The sequence below is a fragment of the Rattus rattus genome, chromosome 10 (genome assembly GCF_011064425.1).
Source record: "Rattus rattus isolate New Zealand chromosome 10, Rrattus_CSIRO_v1, whole genome shotgun sequence".
Taxonomy (NCBI): Eukaryota; Metazoa; Chordata; class Mammalia; order Rodentia; family Muridae; genus Rattus; species Rattus rattus.
In genome coordinates, this window is record NC_046163.1 from 2,580,640 (window position 1) to 2,601,555 (window position 20,916).

General features: G+C 49.9%; 1 protein-coding gene across 1 annotated transcript in view; it reads right to left on the minus strand.

Annotated features, from left to right (window-relative positions):
- The window catches only part of Plekha6 (pleckstrin homology domain containing A6), a 98,251-nt gene that overhangs the window by 41,451 nt on the left and 35,884 nt on the right, over positions 1-20,916 (minus strand). The window contains exons 2-3 of the mRNA XM_032914991.1: positions 3,869-3,949; positions 2,879-2,993 (exon numbers count right to left, since the gene is read on the minus strand). Of these exons, the coding sequence (XP_032770882.1) occupies positions 2,879-2,980 (102 nt within the window). The 5' untranslated portion in view covers positions 2,981-2,993; positions 3,869-3,949. The remainder of the gene's footprint in view (positions 1-2,878; positions 2,994-3,868; positions 3,950-20,916) is intronic.

Genomic DNA, 20,916 nt, shown 5'->3' on the forward strand with positions numbered 1-20,916 from the left:
ATACTAAAAAACAAAGAAAGAAAGAAAGAAAGAAAGAGAGGGAGAAAGAAAGAAAGAGAGAAAGAAAGAAAGAAAAGGCTAGCCTCGAACTTACAGATACACATGAATGCACGTGCGCACGCGTGTGCGCGCACACACAAACACACACACACATACACACACACACACACACACACACACACACACACACACACCTACCTTCAAGATCTCTTCTTCTAGCTGCTACTCAGCCAGAGCTCTCCATGTGAAAGCATCTCTCTCAATCCCTCACACACCTTAAGCTTCAAGTTTTCATTCCCTGTCTATTATTGCAAGTCCCTCTTTCTCTTCTAGGTTAAGCTACTGGGAAGAGCCTCATCCCTTTTCCTCCCTAGATTCCAAAACCTCCCTGTTACAGTTTGAATGTGAAATATCCCCTAAAGGCATCTATATCTTGAACACTTGGTCCTCAGTTGGTGGGGTTTCCAGTCTTATGGAAGGCTGTGGAACCCTGAAGAGGTGAGGTCTAGCTGGTGGGAGTAGGTTACGTGCAGAGAGTGGGCTTTGAAGGATACACCTGGTCTCAGACCCGCCCCTTTCTCTGCTTCTTGGACTGCATAACGTGGGCAGTCTCTGCCATGCATCCTGTCACTCAGTCTGCTTTTCCCAGCATGATGACTGAGACCCTCTCAAACTGTGAGCCAAGTACATCATCATCACATTATTTCTGTCAGGTATTATTATGGCAATGAAAAGATAGCTAAGAGACAGCATGCACGGGCTGGAGAGATGGCTCAGCGGTTAAGAGCACCAACTGCTCTTCCAGAGGGTCCTGAGTTCAATTCCCAGCAATCACATGGTGGCTCACAACCATCTGTAATGGGATCCAATGCCCTCTTCTGGTGTGTCTGAAGACAGCTACAGTGTACTTATAGATAATAAATGAATAAATCTTTAAAAAAAAAAGAGAGAGACAGCCTGTACACACACACACACACACACACACACACACACACACACACACACACACACACACACACACACACCCTTTCTGGAACGGCTCTTACAATGTCATTGATTTAATTGGGGCTATTTTCAGGTTCTGGCCAATCTTTTTTTTTTTTTTTTTTGGTTCTTTTTTTCGGAGCTGGGGACCGAACCCAGGGCCTTGCGCTTCCTAGGCAAGCGCTCTACCACTGGGCTAAATCCCCAACCCCCGGTTCTGGCCAATCTTAAACAACGGGCAATACTAACTAGCATCCTTCCTGAGGCTCTTCTTCTGGTTTTGTCATAATACACAATCAATCAGTCAATCACACATACACACACACATGTGTGCATGTGTGTGTATGTATACTCACACAGACATAAACATATAATTTAAAATATTAAGTATGTTTTTTATAAAGGTAGGTGCTGTAAGGTGAGCCTGTAATCTTAGCATTAGAGAGGAAGGGACAGGAAGGTCCTTGGTTCTTCAGTGAATTCCAGCTTCAGTGAGAGACTCACGCTGTCTTTAAAAACAAGGTTTGAGCTGAGCATGGTGGCACAGGCCTTTAGGTCTCAGCACTCAGGAGGCAGAGATCTATATGAGGTCAAGGTCAGCCTTGTCTACAAAGTGAGTTCCAGGAGAGCCAGGGCTACACAGAGAAACCCTGTCTCAAAAACAACATACACACACACACACACACACACACACACACACACACACACACACACACATATATATATATATATATATATATATATATATATATATATATATAGAGAGAGAGAGAGAGAGAGAGGGAGAGGAGAGAGCGGCATCTCTATGGTCCTAGACACAGCATCCTCCACTGTGGCATGTACAACTGTACACAACTTCCTCACACACAAAGATTAGAAACACTTTCCGAACCATTTCAAGTGTTTCAGAAAAGCAGAGAATAGCGCGACAACCATCGCTTTCTGTTGTTTTTTTCCCCCCTAATAAGAAAAGGCAGTAGAGCTAAGCCTCCCTTTGAAGCTCAGTCTCGTTACCTTTCTCTTCCCTAAGGGCAGCCAGTGACCCAAAATCGGGTGTCCTGTCCATGGCTACACTCCTGCTGCAGATATGTCTATAAATACGCACACCTGCTCTTCCTCTTTGTCCGTTTTACATAAGTAACATGTTTCTCAGATTCTGCAGTGTGCACAATTGTGTTTTCAATGCACCCTTGCTCGTACACACACGGAACACACGCTTGGCTCTTGGAGAGTGCTCCCCTGCATGCACACATGGTGGTCTGCAGCTGCTCACTTAGCGGTTCCCCTGTTTGCTCTTTCTACATCTCCTTTCCCATCCCCTCTCAATTTTCTGTGCTCATCAATCATCTCAAACTGCTTCTCAAAGTCCGAAGGACACATTCCGCTCCCTTCTCTCCCGTGACTTTGTCTTCTGAGGCCCCCTTTCCTCCTCCTCCCATGCCGACTCCACCCCCATCAACTCATCTTTCATGGGGTGGATCTCTTGCTGTGCCCTTAGGACCGTGGTCCTTAGGAGAATGGGAGATTCTATCCCCAGAGGACACTGACAACATCCGCAGGCATTTTTGGTGAGGACCATTGGCATCTATAGGGCAGGGGTCAGGATGCTGCTTGACACCCTACACTACTGGAAAACACCTCCCACAAAGTGTTATTCCGTTTCAAAGACCAGGAGGGCAAGAACCCCTCGTGGAGCCTCCTGTTCTGTAAGGTACTTGTCTGAGCTTCTTCCCTTCACTCTGCCCTGGGTTCCTGTCCCGCCTTGCCCGCCCACTGGAGTTTATGGATGTGCTAGGCAAGCAAGGGTTTTCCTGAGGATCCTGACGTCCTCTTAACTGGAAGCATTTCCTGCCTGACAGTTTGCAGAGGGGGGGCGGGGTGCAGCTTGACTTACCCGGATGTTGGGTCGCTCTGGAGGTACCTCAGACACCATGCTGTGGTTGGCTACGTCGCTGTTGATGGTAGCAGAACGTTTCCCACCTGTTTTGTTGGACATGTCCAAGGCCGATCTGAATTCGAGTCAACAGAAGAAAGGGAGAGAGTCAGAGCCAGCGACCAAAGCGCCATCCCTGCCCCGCCCTGTCCCCACTGCCCCAGCAGCAGCACAAAACCCCAAGTCTCGGTGCTGTGTGGAAGTCATGTCAGGGTCTCCTTTGCTTCTCCCCAGGGGATATCCCTCTTCTTCTCCGTTTATTTATGGCTCTGGCGTATTTGCTTTTCTTGTTTGTTTAAGACAGGGGAGTCTCACACAGCCCAGACTGGCTTCAGACTCACCATGTGGCTGAGGATGATCTTGAACTCTTGGCTCTCCTGCCTCTGCTTACCAAATTCTGGGATCATAGGCTGTGCCTCCCCGTGTAGGTTTCTCCTGTTCATGTATGTTTAAAACCCTAGACTCTGTGATGATAGATTGCCTGTTAACTCTGTACCTTATTTTGACACAGGCTGGCCTAGAAATCAAGATCCTCTAGCCTCAGGCTCCCAAAACCTGGGACTACAGGTATGAACCAGCAGGCCTTCAGCCTTCTATTTTAAAGGTTCAATGGCATATACTTGATCCCAGAGGGTGAAAAAAAATCATTGGTCAAGGCACGATGGGTCAGTGGTCTATGAACTATCCCTCCCCCATCAGTCAGGCAGGATTCATAGTGTAGCAGGAGCATTTAGATCTCTGGATTCTATCAGATTCCCCTGTGCTACCTCCAGGGGCTCCCAGGGACTCTTCCAACCTGTTCCCTGCCAGAACTCGAGAATCATGGTGAGGAGTCATGAGATGTGGTCAGAGGTGGTGAGGACCTCCCCTGCCCCACCTACACACAGTAGCAGAGGACAGACGGATGGACAGAAGTGACAAAGGACAGAAAGCAAGCAGCGGGGAACTTACGTTTTCAAGTCAAACTTTTTGTTCTCCTCTGGGATCTGGCCAGTCACTGGGTGTCGAAATGTGTTGCGTCTTTCATTGTGGCTGTGGAGGAGAAGAGTGGGGAGAGAGCTGCCATCAGTTGTGGAGGGCAGAGTCACAGCCAAAAGTGGGCAGGCCATAGAAGGAGCTGTGGCTCTGTTTCCCCAGCGGGGTCATGAGGGTGAGGGGAATGCCTGGGCTAGAGTCCTGGAGGATGCAGGTGGGCGGGGTTGGACAGAGGATGAAACCTAACCACCTGCTAGAGATCCCAGGCTGTCAGCAAGCTTTCCTCAATGCATCCAGTGGCCACCTTGGGGATGGGAGGGAGGGTGACAAGGGGCTTTCCAGCCCTGAGTTTGACACAGTTGAGATTTCATGCAGCAGCGTCTCTCTCAGGGACAGCGCTTGCCACACAGAAAATGCTTGCTCATAATTTGCTGGAAAAACTCTCTTGTGACCTTGGACTCCTCTCCTTGCTCCATCAGGAAACTCAGAAACTCCAAGATTGAGCTGGGAGCTGGGACGCAGCCCCACTCAAAGACCATGGTCTCCCGTTAAGAGGCTACTGGATATTGTAGAGCCCTCAGGATCTGCCAAGCATCAAAGGTCAGTTCTGGCCTAACGGTTGGATCTAATTAAGGTTATGGCTATGGCTAAGAGTGGGACTGGGAGTTATGCAGAAAGCCTGCCAGGAAGCTGGGGAGAACAAGTCCCAGGGGCTGGGATGGAGGCGGATGGGAGCATCGGGAGAAAGGACCTCTGGCTGACAGGATGTCAAGCCTGCTCCTGGGTGGTGAGGACGTGGTAGTGTCTAGCCCACGGGGGCTAGATTAGTTAATAGGCTCTCCTCCCAGATACCTCTTCAGATATACTTAGAGAGCCCAGCACAGGTTCCAGATGACCAAAAGAGCAAGCATGGGGACAGAAGCTGCTAAAACAGAGGCTTAAGAACACCCGTGGCAAAGAGCTGGCCTTCTGCTCAGCCGACCTCTACCCAGCCAGAGCTGAGCCAAGCGCGTTTTGCTTGGTCTTTTCCACACTCCCCCAGCACTCCAGGACACACCCCAGCTGGAGCTAAAGATAATATCAAAGGGTGGTTTTCATTCCTGTGCCCAGCCATTGCTGCTCAGATCAGAACCGTAGATATGCAGGAGAAAGAGGTACAGCAGGCAACCGTTTCGGTCTCTTTGGAAACCCGGAGTCTATAACTTGAGCTCGACCTAAAACCTGACCAGCATCCATCAGACCTGGGTTTAGACTCAGTACCCCGGTCAGCTACCCCTCTAGTTCTGAAACTATAGTCATTCCTCCTACCTGAATCTTACAAGGATGGTTCCTCAATTTGACCACAGGGGATCTCTACAGGGAAGAGTACCTGCCCCTTACCCTCATCTCTCTGGCTCTGGCTCCCTACAGGGCTGAGGGTAGCAATCAGAAACAATGAACATCCTTGCAATGCCCAAGTCCCTGTTTTGTCCAATGTGTAGAATGTCTACCTCCTTCCTACCCGCCCAAGCCCTCCGGGCACCTTTTATTCAGTGTTTCCAGGAGCACCCTGCAGGCAGTTATTCAGAGACACACACACACACACACACACACACACACACACACACACACACACACAGAGAGAGAGAGAGAGAGAGAGAGAGAGAGAGAGAGAGAGAGAGAGAGAGAGAGAGAAGCAGTCTGCTGTTGCTTAGCTCAGTTTTCCAGGGCATGGCACACCTCTCCCTGGCCTAAGCCTTCTACCCAGCAACCCTACAAACAATGCACTCTTCCACCCACTGCTACCAATTTCAAAATAACCTCCCCTCCACAGGCACTGCAATGCAGTAGCCACTGACCTAACTACTCTCCTTCTGGGTCCCGGCTATCTCCAGCAGACCCCCTTACCGCCACCAAGCCCCAAATTCAAACAGGATGAGCGACCAACTCGGCTTGCCGCCATTTCACGAGGCTCCGGGTCCACAGAGGAAATCCCTACCTGACCCGTCGATCAGCCCGAAACTTCAACATCCTCTTTGGAAACTCAGTCCCCAGTTCGGCAGCCTCCAAGGAGCCACCAGCCACCCTGCTGCTAACATCCCTCTGAGAAGTAAGTCCTTGGATCCAGTTCTCAATGCTGTGGCAGAGACGCAGGGCGAGCTGGGGCAGACTCCATGGGTTGCCCTTTCTTCCTGGCTCTAGCACTGGAGAACAGGGGCAGGGTTCTCTCTGGGCAATGGGAGGGGTAGCCCAGGTGCCCTAGGGGGCCTGTGGCTTTAACTTCCTAGCATTTGCCTGTGATGCTATAGTTAGAGGTCTGGAGGCAGAATAAATGAAGAGAGGGCCTCCTCCCAGTTCAGGTTCACAAGACGGAACTGCAGGAATGGAGAGAGGCGTGCATGGAGCAGGTGTATAGCTTCCAGGTAGTCCGACCTCACTGAGCTGAGGACACTGAGCAGCTGGGCGGGCGGAGGAGCGCGGGCTGCATTCCCATCTGCACGGAGACTCATGCCAGCCCGACCTGCAGAGAGAAGGTGCTCCAGCCTCTCCAGCTTCCAGCCCAGATACAGGCTCTGGGGCTGCAAACCTGCTTGCTTGTCAGAGACCTTCCAAGCCCTTCTGAGGGTTAAAGGAAGCTCCAGGTTCATTGGCTGTTACTGTTGCCGTGAAGCTGAAGAGAACCGAAGAAGTCTCCGTTCTCTTCTCTCAGCCTGCCCAGCTCACATCTAGACAGACAGGAGCGTGATACACGGAGCGGCTCTGCAAGCGGCCTGGACCGCTGGCCTCTCCAGCAGCGTGGCTCGCTGGCCCTCCGGACGTGCTGGTCCAGCCGGTAAGGAGCTGGACACACACAGACCAAGTGGATGGGCAGGCTGTTAGTGGAGTCCCAGCTGCTGGCATAGATCAGCTTCTTTACTCAGTGGAAGAAAACCTTCCTCCCAAGGCTGGTGAGGAAGAGGGCAGGGACTGGGGCAGGCGTGTGTGTGTGTGTGGGGGGGGGGGTTGGTCATTGTATATCAATCGTTGCAAATCTTCCCAGATGCAAGATGATAAATTCCAGCTGCTAACTGTCAGATCTGCTCGGCTGCTAGGAGATTTGCATGGATGTTAACCTCCCCGAATTTTCCATAGGTCAAGGCTAGTCAAATCTCTTCCTCGCTGTCCTCCGTGCTTTAGGATTCTTGCAAGGCCTTTTGAAGGTCACCTTTTTATCCCCCTGCCTCCCCACAAGCTCTTACCAATGCTCGTACGTGCTTTGGAGGTTTGTAAAGGATCCCAGCAGAGGAGGACCCAGGCTCAATGTCATCTTAAACAGCCAAGATGCTGTGATGCAAAGTTTCAGCTCCTCTTCAGAGACAGGTTCCTTGCTAACCAAGGTGCTTCGTTTTGCAGCACCCAGGCATAATGTTGACCTCATAGTCTGTTGTTATGGCAACTCTGTGATATCACGGTAGCCGCTCCAGAGGGCGGGACTGATCTAATTGTTTGGACTGAGGTCAGAGGAACAATGGGAACAGTAAACAGAAAAACAAATGGGCAGCATTATTATTTAACCCCTGAGGAGCCGAGCTGGCAAGGTGTAACTGGGGTCACAGCTGTTGATATTTAAACAGCTAATCCTTAATCCAAAAGGTCAATGTATTCAGCCAATCAGTGGGACTTTGGTAAATGATTTATCTTGGTGGCAGGAAGCCTTAGATTTGGGCTTGAACCTGTCTCCAGTTCCTCGAGCCAGAACCTTTCCAGGCGCCTTGAGTTCCCTGTCTGCCTATCATAGGTACTCGATAAAGTTTTTGTTGAATGTACAAACGAACTGATAAAAAGAGACTCCCCAATGCTCTGGTGTCATTTTTAGCCACCTGCATTTGGAGGCTGATATTCCATTATCAAGGGCTTCCCTACCTTAGCTCTCACAATTAATTACTTCCTCTCCAGGAGGGAAGCTCGGTTTCTGTCCCCTCGCCCCCTCACTCAGCTTCCCTGACTGGCTCCCCCTGAATATACAGCTTGGCTTTCATCCATCTTCATTAGGAGGAGAAGAAAATTAAGCTCCTATGAGCAGGAGGGGGAGGGGTGGGGTGCATTGGGAACACGAGTTTTCTTCCTCTAGGAGGCAAAAATATCCCCCCTGTCTTCAAGCTGAGCTCAGGGGCCTCCCACAGCCTTTGCTCAAGTTAAATTACTTCTCAGGTGCTATTCGGAGACAGCACAAGGGGGTGGGGATGGGGAACACAGACTCCTAGGCAAAAAGAGCCCCCAAGTCCTCAGGGTTAAGTCAGAGCACAGAAGGCCTGCCTGGTGTTCCTCGCCAGTCCCCTGCGCAGAATGACAGGTCTTTATCTTAAGTTAGATAGCAGGGAAAATTTACCAGGTATGGAATATTTTTTAAAGGAAACCATTTTCTTCTCCCTCTTTACTAGCCTTAGAGATGTCAAAAAAAAAAAGCTTCCCCTTCTCAAGGCAGATGGCTAAGGACAGACCCAACTGGACCTTTCAAATTCCACTCCCCAGAGTGCAAAAATCAGGAAGTCAAGATTTGGCAGCAGAAGAAAGAACACCCTTGATTTTCAGTTTCCCGGGAGGTGGTCACTTCTCAGTAGCTCACTGGGAGTGCCAGCAGAAAGGGAACTGGGCAGGTCGGTCTTCCAGGTAGCACACATGGAGTCTGCAGTATGGCCTCACCTGTTTGGCCCTTGGTTTGCTCACGTGCGGACAAGGCCTCTTTTCTAATTCGATCAATGAATCCCTGCAAACCTTCAGTGTGAAATACTTCATGCCCAACACACAGTGGCCATCCTTGAAAATGATCAAGAAACTCACTGGATACAGGAGCAAGGGAGCCAAAGACAGATGAGGACACAGGAATCAAAATGAGGAGGGAGATGAGGAAGGACTGGGACAGCCACACCAAGTGCCAAGACTCAACCCTTCCCTCCACCTTGTTAGGGCATTTCTGTGGTTGGGGTTGGGGATTTAGCTCAGTGGTAGAGCGCTTGCCTAGCAAGCGCAAGGCCCTGGGTTCGGCCCCCAGCTCCGAAAAAAAGAAAAAAAAAAAAAAAGATAGCCACAGCTCCTGTGTGGTGTGCACCTAGGACCACACAGTTAAAACCTACATCTTCATTGCCCTGTGCAAACATGCATGGACACAAGCATGGACACAAGCATGTGCATGAGCACGCACGCACGCACGCACGCACGCACGCCGCATGCACACTCCTCCCCAGGATAGTGTCAAGAGCTCCCGCTGTGATAAACTTTGAAAACCTGAAGAATACACTCCACCCCTTCCACCCCATTGTACCAAGAAGCTTTGTCTCCATAGACTCTGAGAATCGGCTGACAGAGTCAGCTTTGGCCATGTTGCCCCAAGCTTGGAATGCCTATCACCAGTTCTGCAGGATATAGGTGGCTAGGAGTGGAGGAGTGGAGATGGGGCAGGGGACCAGCCCTCCCAATCCCTTCTTTTTCCAAGCCAGCAAATTCCTGCAGGGTCTAATGGCAGGGAGGAGTCTGCAGCTAAGGAGGGAAGCTTGGCTCTTGCCTTGTTTCCCTGTCTGGGTCTCATCATCATTGTCAAAGAGCCTTATCTGCCCCAGCATTCTGTCCCAATTAAAAACCGGCTCAGTTTACATTTCCAGCTCTCCAGACTGCTGGATCCCTGAAGCTCCCTGGCTGTTCTGGGAGAAAACACTTTCCTAGCCAACCCCTCTCCACAGCAGCCCCTGCTCTACCTACAGCTGCTGCATGGAGAAGAAATCAGAGGGAGGAATAAGGGCAGCACCTCTGGGGCTTCAGGTAGAAAGGTCCTCCCTCCCCTTTCTACATCACCGTCTCTCCCCTCTCCATATGCAGAGCACAGTAATGGCTCCAGGTGCTGGGAACCGTGTCCATCAGTCTCCTCTCAGCGAGTATGCCCCCACCCCAACCAAGTTTAGAACAGCTTAACATGCTAGAACCCTGGGCTGAGAGTCCAGAGGACAGGACCCAGATACCCCTGCCTGTCCATTTTTGCCTTGTCTTAGAGCTCCACTCCAACCTGAGTGGCGATTGGTGGCGCCTTCCCCAGCTGCGGCGGTCAGAGTAGGGAGGAGATGCCAGAGAAATTCAGAGATCTCAGCCCCTACCTCAGAAAGGGGAGTTGTCTCAATTACCAGGGAGACACACATGGGGTAAGCACAAGTCAGGGCCCTAGGTGTGCTCCCTGCTGGCCCATGCAGCTGTCCTCCTGCTGTATGGCATGGTCAGCTTATTCCTACCATAGGAGAGGGGGCAGGCCAGGGCACAAGACAGAACACAGTCTTCAGTTAGGGCGGAAGAAATTCTACAGGCAAACCTGCAACTCTCCTACCCTATACACTTCAAATTATCTTCTCTGTAAATTATTTGTTTTACTCTATGGGGTTCTAGCTGTCTGCTGGAAGACGGCGGAAGTCTGGGTAGATGATCTGTGTAGCTCCTTCCTGGTAGCAGGTGAGAAGCTGTTTGCTAGGCCTCTCTGGGGTTAAGTTAGCCTCTCTGCCCAGTGTCTGGGGCCTGGCTACCTCTCCATAACACAGAGCCGGGAGGTTAAACCTGGCCACAGGCCCTGCCTGAGCACCAGGCTAATAAATGACTGTGCATTATCCCAGGGGTGGAGGCACTGTCTGTCTGTCTGTCTGTCCATCTGTCTTGATATAATAACCTGTCAAACTGGTGAGAACTGCTGTCAGTCCTGAGACTCGGGAGTCACTATGCACAAAATAGGGCATGTCCCCTTAACCCAGCCTAGGTCCGTTCGCTGTCCCCATGCTATGTTGTTGTTCTTGTTGAGATAAGGAGGGAAAATGAGGAGGAAACTGAGTTACCTGCAACCGCAAGACCCCACTTTCCCTCCCCTGCCTTCCTGAAGAGCCAAGCCAGAAAATGGCAGGAGAGGTCAGGTCCCGTCCCCAACCTACCTGCAGCTTCTTCCCAACCCTTCCCTCTCTTCCTGTCTCCCCATTCTTTCTTTCCCTTGGCCTCCAGGGTGCCTCCTCCCAACAGTCAGCAGGATCCACAGGGGTGGCAGGGCAGAGCAATACTTAATTAGGCTTCTTCCCTCAGCTCGGCGGGTGTTGGATCCCAAACTCTGGGCCTTCGGAGGCTGAGGGCAGCGGCAAGCTTCTGCTTCCAGCTCTCCTGAAGGCCAGCCAAAGCATCATTCCTAACTCAGCAGATCTGGTCCTGGCGCCCCACTGGGATCAGCCAGCAGCCCCACCCTCCTTGCCCCATGGGGCGGACTTTTATAGTGAGTGTTTGGACAGTAACCAGCCAGCCTGACAACCCTGCTTCCACATCCTCAGAAGCATCCCATGCCTTCTTGTTCCCCACCCAGCAGCTTGAGGCTGTCAAGCTGTTCGATGCCTGTCTCCTCCTTTTTTTTTTTTTTTTTTTTTTTTTACAAGAAAACAACAGTACTTAGTGATGCCTTCCTTCCTACTGGACCAGACAGCAGGAAAAATAGGCCCTACTGCTACGAATGGGGTGCAGGATGAAGAATATAAAGTTCCTTGCTGTCTTATCCTTACCTTGGACTGAGGTAGGTAAGGCCTAGGGAGGGGTCAAGAGGACAAGGTTTATCCTGGCCACAGTGACAGGCAAAGCAGCAGTCTCCTTGAGTTTCCCTGGGCCCTCCTGTCAGTCTCTCTGCACCCCCCACTCCCCAGCCTCCCCCTTTGGTTCTTTTTTTTTTTTTTTTTTCAGAGCTGGGGACCGAACCCAGGGCCTTGGGCTTCCTAGGTAAGCGCTCTACCGCTGAGCTAAATCCCCAGCCCCACTCCCCAGCCTCATAGTTGAGCGGAAGACTCTGGTTTCACAAGACTCCAAGAACACAGCAGCTACAAACCCTTTCATTGTTAACATCTGCCAGCTGGAAGTCTGGAGACAGTGCAGGATGTGGGTGGGGGTTCCCAGTGGGGTGATGAGTGTCTGGGTGCAGGGTAAGTTAGAACAGTCACCTCCTAACTGCCCATAGCCTAAGTCTTTTTTTTTTTTTTTTTTTTAAGATTTATTTATTTATTTTATGTATATGTGAACACTGTTGCTGTCTTCACACATGCCAGAAGAGGGCATCAGATCCCATTACAGATGGTTGTGAGCCACCATGTGGTTGCTGGGAATTGAACTCAGGACCTCTGGAAGAGCAGTCAGTGCTCTTAACCACTGAGCCATCTCTCCAGCCCCAGCCTAAGTCTTTAGAGCTGTGCTAGATCCTCATCTCCTACACAGGGCTGAAGGAGTGTTTGGTGGAGAGGTGGGACAGGGACCGCCTTCCCCTGGCAGCTCTGATTGATCATAGAGCCGAGACTTCGTCTAGGAAAGATTACACAGACATAAATCTCCTGGAGCTGGCAGGCAGGAGCCTAGACAGCTGCTGGATGGGGGGTTGGGCATGGGGGTTGGTGCTCCTACCTGGTGGCACATGAGGATCAGATGCCAAGGCAGAAATGAAGGCAAAGCTAGCGTTGTCCCTCACCGGCCAAGAAGCCTAGTCTCTGAGACTTCCCTGGGGGGCTTCATTCAGACTGAGAGATGGGTGGTGGGAAGTTCTGACTGCAAGGAGAGAGGGGTTTGGAACTTCTGATGCCTCTTGGGAGCTTGCCAAGGGTAGAGCTGTCTCCCTGTCTTACTGATGTGTGGAGGCTCCAATAAGAGCTGAAACGAGAATCAAGCCTGGACCCACCCAGAATGCCTGTCCAGGTCCAGGAGGGCCCTGTGTGCTGAACGTCACTTTAAGAGCACCCTTGTGGTCCGAGATCTGGAAAGGTCTTGGAGAGCTTGTAGAGGAAGCTGTCCCAGCACCTTGGGCAGATTCTCCTTCAGGAAAAGGGTGGAACCATTGATCTCAGTCAGGAGCCTCTGTGACTAACTCAGTTTGTGTCTCTGGGTTTCAGTTTTTCATTCTGTTACACAGAGCAAGACTGGGGCTGCTGGGGGTGGGGGACATTAAATAAAATCATGCAGAGCTAGGAAGTGGTGGTGCACACCTTTAATTCCAGCACTTAGGAGGCAGAGGCAGGGGGATCTCTGTGAGTTCAAGGCTAGGCTGGTCTAAAGAGGGAGTGCCAAGATAGTCAGGCACTATATACACAGTCAAGATATACACAGAGAAATCCTGTCTTAAAAAAATAAAAGAAAATCATAAAGCATTTTGGAGAGAACTTACATATAACAACTGCTCAGTTAGTGGCTGGTGTGACAATCATTAATAAAGAAAGCAGCACCCCACATCTGTACCCTCCAGTCTGATGGTCACTACAGCACTCCACATCTGTACCATCCAGTCTGATGGTCACTACAGCACTCCACATCTGTATCATCCAGTCTGATGGTCACTACAACACGCCACATCTGTATCATCCAGTCTGATGGTCACTACAGCACTCCACATCTGTACCATCTAGTCTGGTGGTCACTAGTCAGACTCACATTTTTATTATTAAGTTTTAAAAGCATTAAAATTTCAGTGCCTCAGATTAGCCAAACTGCACTCAGGCTTAGTAACCATGGAGGCTGACATACTAGACGGGACCATCACAGACCATCTCATCATGGTAGAACATCATTTTTCATAGACAGTGCTAATCTGCTCCTCCCAGCAGTTGACAATTTTGGATTATATGGGACAACTCCAAACCACTTTACCCTTCCAGCAATGGCTAAATGCTTGTATCCTCGGAAATACAAGGCCCGTTACAGTCCCAAACTAGACAAACAAGAATGGAAAATTTGCCCACCATCTACAACAGAGAGGTAAACATTAAAAATCAAGACTGGACATAGTGGTCCACACATGCTGTAATCCCATGAGAGATGAGGGCACAATGACCAAGAGCTCATGGCTAGCCTGGAACAGAAATCTTGTCTTTAAAAAGGTTGACACATTCCAAAATCCAATCAAAGGTGGCAGAGCTTTAATCTGGGCAGTGGAGGGGCAGGAGATTCTCTGTGAGTTCAAGGCCAGCCTGGTCTGTGTAGTGAGTTTCAGGTCAGCTAGGGCCACATGGTGAGACCCTGTTTTGAAAAAAGGAAAATCCATTTACAGTAAGTTTTAATGATCCAGTGGCTCTTAAATCAATGCATTAAGACTCCACAGTCGGGAATTATCACTACCAAGAGCCTTTTTTTTTTTTTTTTTTTTGGCATAGGGCCAGAGGAACACGCTTAGAAAAGATTCTAATAATTGAAGGAGATGGGGAGCTGTAAGATGGATCAAGAAAGGGCGGAGTCACTTAGAGACAGAGACTGACTGGCCCTCTTTCCTGCTGGGACCAGCCAGCCTCCAGCCAGTGTTGACGGGGAAAGAGAAAGGAAGGAGCCTTCTGTAGGCCTTTGGTCCAAAGGGAAAGGAGGACCTGGAGAGAGAGAGAGAGAGAGAGAGAGAGAGAGAGAGAGAGAGAGAGAGAGAGAGGAGCTGCCACCAGATAGGCAGTCTTAGGATCCTTCCTTCCTTCCTTCCTTCCTTCCTTCCTTCCTTCCTTCCTTCCTTCCTTCCTTCTCTGATCTTCCCCACCCTTGCCCCTCCCCCATGCAGACCTAGGGCCCTGGAGAGCGAGTCACCAGTGATGTAACCTCAGTCTATGAAAATAGCCAAGGAGCAGGTGCCAGGGATAAACACTAGACGGGAGGGAAATGGTCTCAGAGAAAGGAAAGGGCTCCCAGTCCTAGTGCCCAGGCCACTTCCCAGTGCTTCCCAAGCAAGACAATGTTAGCTTCGGTCAGTGACACCCCAGTTACAGACAAGCCTGCCCACACCTACCTGTTGGAGCAAGGCTGTTCTGCTGAGAGGCCCAGTGCAAAACAAAAACACAGGGCTCTAGTTCACAGCTCAAGCACAGAAACCAAGCGAGAGGTCCTTCTGAGCATGTGTGGCAAACCCACAGGTGACATCCACCCCACTGGGTAGAGCAGTTCCTCTGCAATTCCCCGGAGAGTGTTAGATAAAGGCTGTCCGATTGCATTTGTGGCTGACAATCTGAATACGAGGCACACAGGGCCAGTCTGTCCATTCCTCTCCTACATTCTACTTCCCCCTCTTTCTTGGCCTCAACTGCCCAGAAACTTGGCTCCTTCTGCTCCTGGCCTCCTGGGCTTAGTGGCCAGCACCTCCCTCTTATTGTCCTGGTTTCTGTTTGCCTCCTGGAAACCCCACCAGAAGGAAGCATTGTGGCAGAGCCACTGAGGGTTGAGTTTACCCTGTCTCTCAAATCTGCCTTGAAGACCAGCATGGCAAGTGCCCTGATCCAGAGACAGTCCCCATGCAGGTGGGGCCACCATAGACATTATGTCATCCAATCATCTTCCTCCCAAGAGAGATGGGGGTAGGGGGAACAAAAGAGCTCTTAGCCAAGGGGGGAGGGGTGTGTGTCAACATTTCTTCTTTGATGACAATTCCTTTTTAAAAAGTCATATAAGCATATAAGACACACACATACATTCACACACACAGACACAGATCACATACACACACATACAAATACACTCACATACACACAAATACACACACACTCATACACACAAACACACCTCTGCAGGCACTGCACCCATTGCCTCTTACAAAGCCAAGAACTTCTGTCCATACTCTTGGTCATGTTACCAGAAGGTGTCAAGAAGCACTAGCACTACCTAAGGTGAGGGGACACACTTCCAGGAGGAAGTTACAGAGAAGGGACAACAAACCTAAAAGCAAAAGATTTGTTTTTTTTTTTTTAGATTTCACTTTCACTCCCAAATGAAAACTTAGCCTTTTAATGAGTGACCAGTTCATCCCCAATTCTGCCTTCAGTGTGTCTGCCTGCTCCTGTCCACAGCTTACCCACTGTGTACCTTTTACAAGCATACTGTCCCCATCTCCTACCGCTGTATCCCTGTGAGCCTCCTTTGCTCAGAGATCCTGGCCCTTCTCTGGAGACAATGGCTCAGAGAGGGAAGAGCGAGCCTCTGGGCTTTGTACACAGGGTGGTTTCGAGAAACCATTGTCTCTTCCGCAGGGCAGGCTCTAAGCAGCTGCATCTCAGACTGTGAGGGTCGCCCATTCTGAAGAGTCCCTTCTCACAAAAGGGGATGAGCCTAGAGCCTGGCCCAGCTGAAAATCGTTTGTGGTGTGACAGAAGCCCCCTCTAGCTGATTGAGCACACACAGCTCGCGTTTCCTCACCGGCTCCAGAGCCACAGAGACAAACATATACCCAACCAACAGGCACTTTACTCACCAGCTCCGTGCGATCCCTAGTCTCTGCTGCCTCTAACCCCTTTCACACTCAGGGGTAGGGAAAGGTTTCCCTTTAATACCCAGCAGGTCCCTGTGGACAGCAATCATTAACAGCCGCACATGCTGACTGGCCTTAACCCCTTCAGGGCTGGGCTGCCACGATCCAGCTGCTGGACCGTCCTGTCCCCTTTGCCAAGCCCTGAGTGAGTGGCAACTCTTAGCTGGCTGCCATCTACCTTCATAATGCTGCTGCCTCCCTTGAGGAGGAGAGCAAGGCCCGGGAGTCCCACCCAGGTCTCCTCACCTAATTGGAGCACGCCTACAACCTGAGGCGCTTAACTCTGGCATGGTGCCCAATTGGATGAGCCCACATTATGAAATATTTGCCAGGCAGGCCAATAGAGAAGCCAGGATACGGGGGGAGGGATGATATTTTTTATTTATTCCTGGAGGAGAGTATGCAGACAAAAGTAGTCATGGCATTCATGGCCCTGGGACAGAAGCAGAGAGAAGGCCATCTAGGCCCTGGGGATGCCTCTAGGTGCTCCAAGGACAGAATCCTGGAGGCTTCCTAAGCCACTGAACACTTGCTGCTGAGTTAAACGGTTCTTCTTTTCCTTCTTCTTCTCCTCCTCCTCCCCCTACTCCTCTGCTCTACTCAGGAAAGAGAGGGGGCTTTGGGAAGACTAAGAAGGGGAAACACCAACAGGTAAAGAACTGTGCGAGCACAGTATTCTTTATGTGCAAAGCATGTATTCTTTACATTCTAAAGTTCTAGAAATCATTGGTGCATCTTTGGAACAACCCGCAGGTGACAGGTAGGCAGGCTTGGGGAGAGACGAGAATCCCACTTTCTCTCTTTAAAAATAGGAGACCGGCTTAAGAAAACTCTAAATCCAGCAGAAACAGTGTCTCTGTGTAGGGCACATGCAAATCTATGCAGAAACGCGCAAATGAACAAGCAGTTCCCTGCTTGCTCGGCTGGTGAGAGAGTCCCTTGCCAACATTTTCCTAGATTGAGGGGGGAGAAATCAGGTAGTCTCTAACTCCACCTTGAGGCTGAGGCAAAATCAGAGCATCCCTCAAGAGCGCAAGAAACGCAACGGGCATGTGCCGGTACTGCCTAGGGAGCACGGCACCTTCACACGTGAAGCCTACCTGCGGTTTGTGGTCGTCATTGCTGCTGCTGCTGGTGTGAGCATGACTGGACTATCATAGGAGAGCAGGATGCACGCTCCTTCTGCTGCACACACATAGCTGGCACCCAGCTTCTTGACAGCCCCAGAGGCATGAGAGCTCTGCCTCAGCCAGCCAGGTTTAGTAACTGGCAATTTTCCTTATCACCTTGGTTCCTGTTTGCCTATCAGTAAGCCAGCCACTGCGGCTCAGGACCCTCATTCACAACAGCCAGGGGTCCTTATCTTATCTTAGTAATGCCTCCCCAGTCGCCTGGAGCCTAGCTCGCACTGGTTTCTTAAAGGAGCTCCATTCACATCTCTCTGGGTGTTTTATGCAGGGTTTGAATGTACTGCGACCCCCTTCCTCCTCCTCGCCTTACCTTCATGGCTGTCTCTGGGCCACTCCTGAAAAGATTTCAACAGAGCAAGATGTTGGGGCTTTCAGAGGACGGTTTAGAAGCTCATGGTATCAGGCAGACACCCAGCCCCTTAGGTTGAACTGCAGTTGAAGGGGTAGGGCGACGCTTGGGGTATAATGTTAGTTGTATTTCCCCATACTAGCAACAAGCAGTAAAAACGCCATTTATAATAGTGGGAAGATACTAAATGCTCGAGGCTAAGCTTGACAAGAGATGCGAAATCTACGTGCTGAAAAGCATAAGTCACTACTGAGAGGAATTAGATAAAGAAGGAGAAATTGTTTTTCTTGGGTCAGAGGACAATATTATTAAGACATCTATCTACTCCCCCAGTATTTTCTATCGATGCAACAAAACCCAGTAAGTTCTTTTAATAAAAACTGAGACAAGATAAAATCTAAAATTGACACGGAAATTCAAAGGACTTTAGAACATTCTAATCAGAAAACTCTTAAGAAGAATAGCTCCTAGCGCTCAGGAGACAAAGGTGGAGAGATCACGGGGCTGCCTGAGCCAAATGAGACTATGTATCATAAAAACAAAACCTGAGGCTCCACGTGCAGCTCGGTTGGCAGAAGGCTTGCCTGGTACACACGGGCTCTGGGTTTAGTCCCCAGCACTAAGTGGTGCAAGTCTATCCCGGCACTGGGGGTGAGGGAAGGAGAGGTGGGAAGTGCAGAAGCTCGGGAAGATTGAAATTCAGGATCATCTTTGGCTACATAGCAGGTCTAAGGAGGGGTGAAAGCAGATGGAGAAGGAGGTGGCGGGGCTGAGAATATAGCTCCATGGTAGAGCACCAGCCTAGCGCGAGAGAGGGCCTGAGTTCAAGTCCTACCACAGAAGAAAAGGGGGGAGGGAAGATGGGAGCTGTAAGATGGATCAAGAAAGGGCGGAGTCACCCAGAGACAGAGACTGACTGGTCCTCTTTCTTGCTGGGACCAGCCAGCCTCCAGCCAGTGTTGACGGGGAAAGAGAAAGGAAGGAGCCTTCTGTAGGGCTTTGGTCCAAAGGGAAAGGAGGACCTGGAGGGGGGCGGTGGGGGGAGCTGCCACCAGATAGGCAGATTCTTCCTCTCTTTCCTGAAACCCCTGTCCTTATCCCTATAAATAAATAAATCCATTTATGATAAATTTGTTTTGAGCAAGACATAAAGATGATTTCAATACATGGCACTGGACCAATAGTAGATCCACATGCCAACCAACCAACCAACCAGAGAGGGGGAAAAACCCTCAGGGAACTGGAAAGATGCCTCAGATGTTAAGGACACTGGCTGCTCTTGCAGAGGACCAGGGTTCGATTCCCGGCATCCATATGGTTACTCCCAACTATCCGTAACTCTAGTCCCTGGGATCCGATGCCCTCTTCTGACCTCCAAGAGTATTAGGAACACACATGCCTGCATGTACATGCGTGTGTGCATGTGCACGTGTGCACACACATACATACATACACACACACACACAAAATAAATCTTACGAAAAAAACAAGCCCTACTACCATAAACTCAACCAATTAAATAGATCATAGTCCCAAGAACAAGAGCTAAAAGTACATTTCTAGAGAAAAAAAAATGAGAGAAAAATCTCAGAGACTTTGGGGTTGTCGAAGAACTCAATAAAATAAATACCAAATAAAAGATGTCGTTCTTAAAAAGACATTGTCCCAGAAACGAAAGGCCATTAAAGAGAATCCCACCTATAGAACTGACATGAGACTTCCACAAGAACACATAGAGGGCACACAACTTATATGGAGGCAGTAAGCACCACCAAGGGAGACATAGGAAGTGCACGTAGTATCAATCATGAGACGCCGTGTGTACATCCAATGTGTGGGAGTGCCGGTAGTTTTAGAACAACTAAAACTGAAAGACTGACCAATGGCCAGTGGTCCAGCAGGTAGAGGCTCTGGAACAGAGAGGAATGGTGCATCTCTCGGGGAGGGGGCAGCAGGCTGTTTCCTAAGAAATTAGATGCAGTCGCCCTAGAGCCCATCCATCCCACTCCTACATATTTATGAAGAGGAATTACAGCCTGTGTCTACACAAAGACATATACAGCAATGCTCACAGCACCTTTACCCGATAGCTCCAAGCTGAAAACAACTATCACAAACCTGTGAACACAGCACGAAGCCACAGGACAGGGTGGCACTCGGCAAGAGAATAAATTACTCATGTAGGCAACGAAAGGAAATAGACGGGTCTCAAAACAATTACGCTGAGTGAAAGAGCCCAGACCTTTCCAAAAGAGAGTACACACTGTAAGGTTCTATTATAAAATGCTTTAAAAATTGCAAGCTAATCTACAGTGGCAGAAAGTAGACCAGGGTAGCCTGAGGACAGGGTGGAACGGGGATTACAAAAGAGACAGGAAGCATTTTGGGGGGAGTGATGGGACTGACTCTCTCTCTCTCTCTCTCTCTCTCTCTCTCTCTCTCTCTCTCTCTCTCTCTCTCTCTCTCTGGCTGAACTAGAGGCTGAGCCTAAGACCTTGCACTGAGGTATCTTACCCTGTTCTTCATTATCTTCATTATGATAAGAAGATTACAGATTTGGAGCCAGCCTGGGCTACATAGTAAAATCTTTATCCCCAAAATTTAAAAAGGCAGAATGTCTCACAGCAGATATTGCGTTAGCCTCTAAACCTATGCGCCATTTTTTATGTCCACTATAGTTGAGTAAAAGTATAAAAAAGAAAAGCCTTCACTTGAAAAGGCTTTAGGCAAACTTTCTTCCTCCTGCTGCACGCACGCCCTATGTTTTAGGTGTGGATGGAGCTCAGACACGGAATGAGACTGGGCAGAAGCCCGCCTTTCTCTCCTAGAGTCCTCTTCCCTCCGATGGAAGCAGCGCCGAGCAGCAGGGATGGCCAGGGGTCCTGACCAGCCAGTGTTTTTCTCATGGCTCTGCAGTAAGTAATTCAGGCAGGCCCAAATGTGTACACACAAACAAAGGATCACTTGTTTATGACAGAAGGTTGTATTATGTCAAATACAACCTTACGATTCAGCAAACACCCACTACCACTTCATTTGATTCTTTTATGGCCCATGAGGCTGGCAGGAAGGGATTTCCAACTCAAGGAAGCACAGAAGCAAGGGGCCAGTGCGATGGCTCCGTGGGTAAAGGCGCTTGCCGGGCAAGCTTGACAACCTTAGTTCAATCTCTGGGACCCAGGGACAGGTGGAAGTGGGCACCGACTCCATAAAGCTGTCC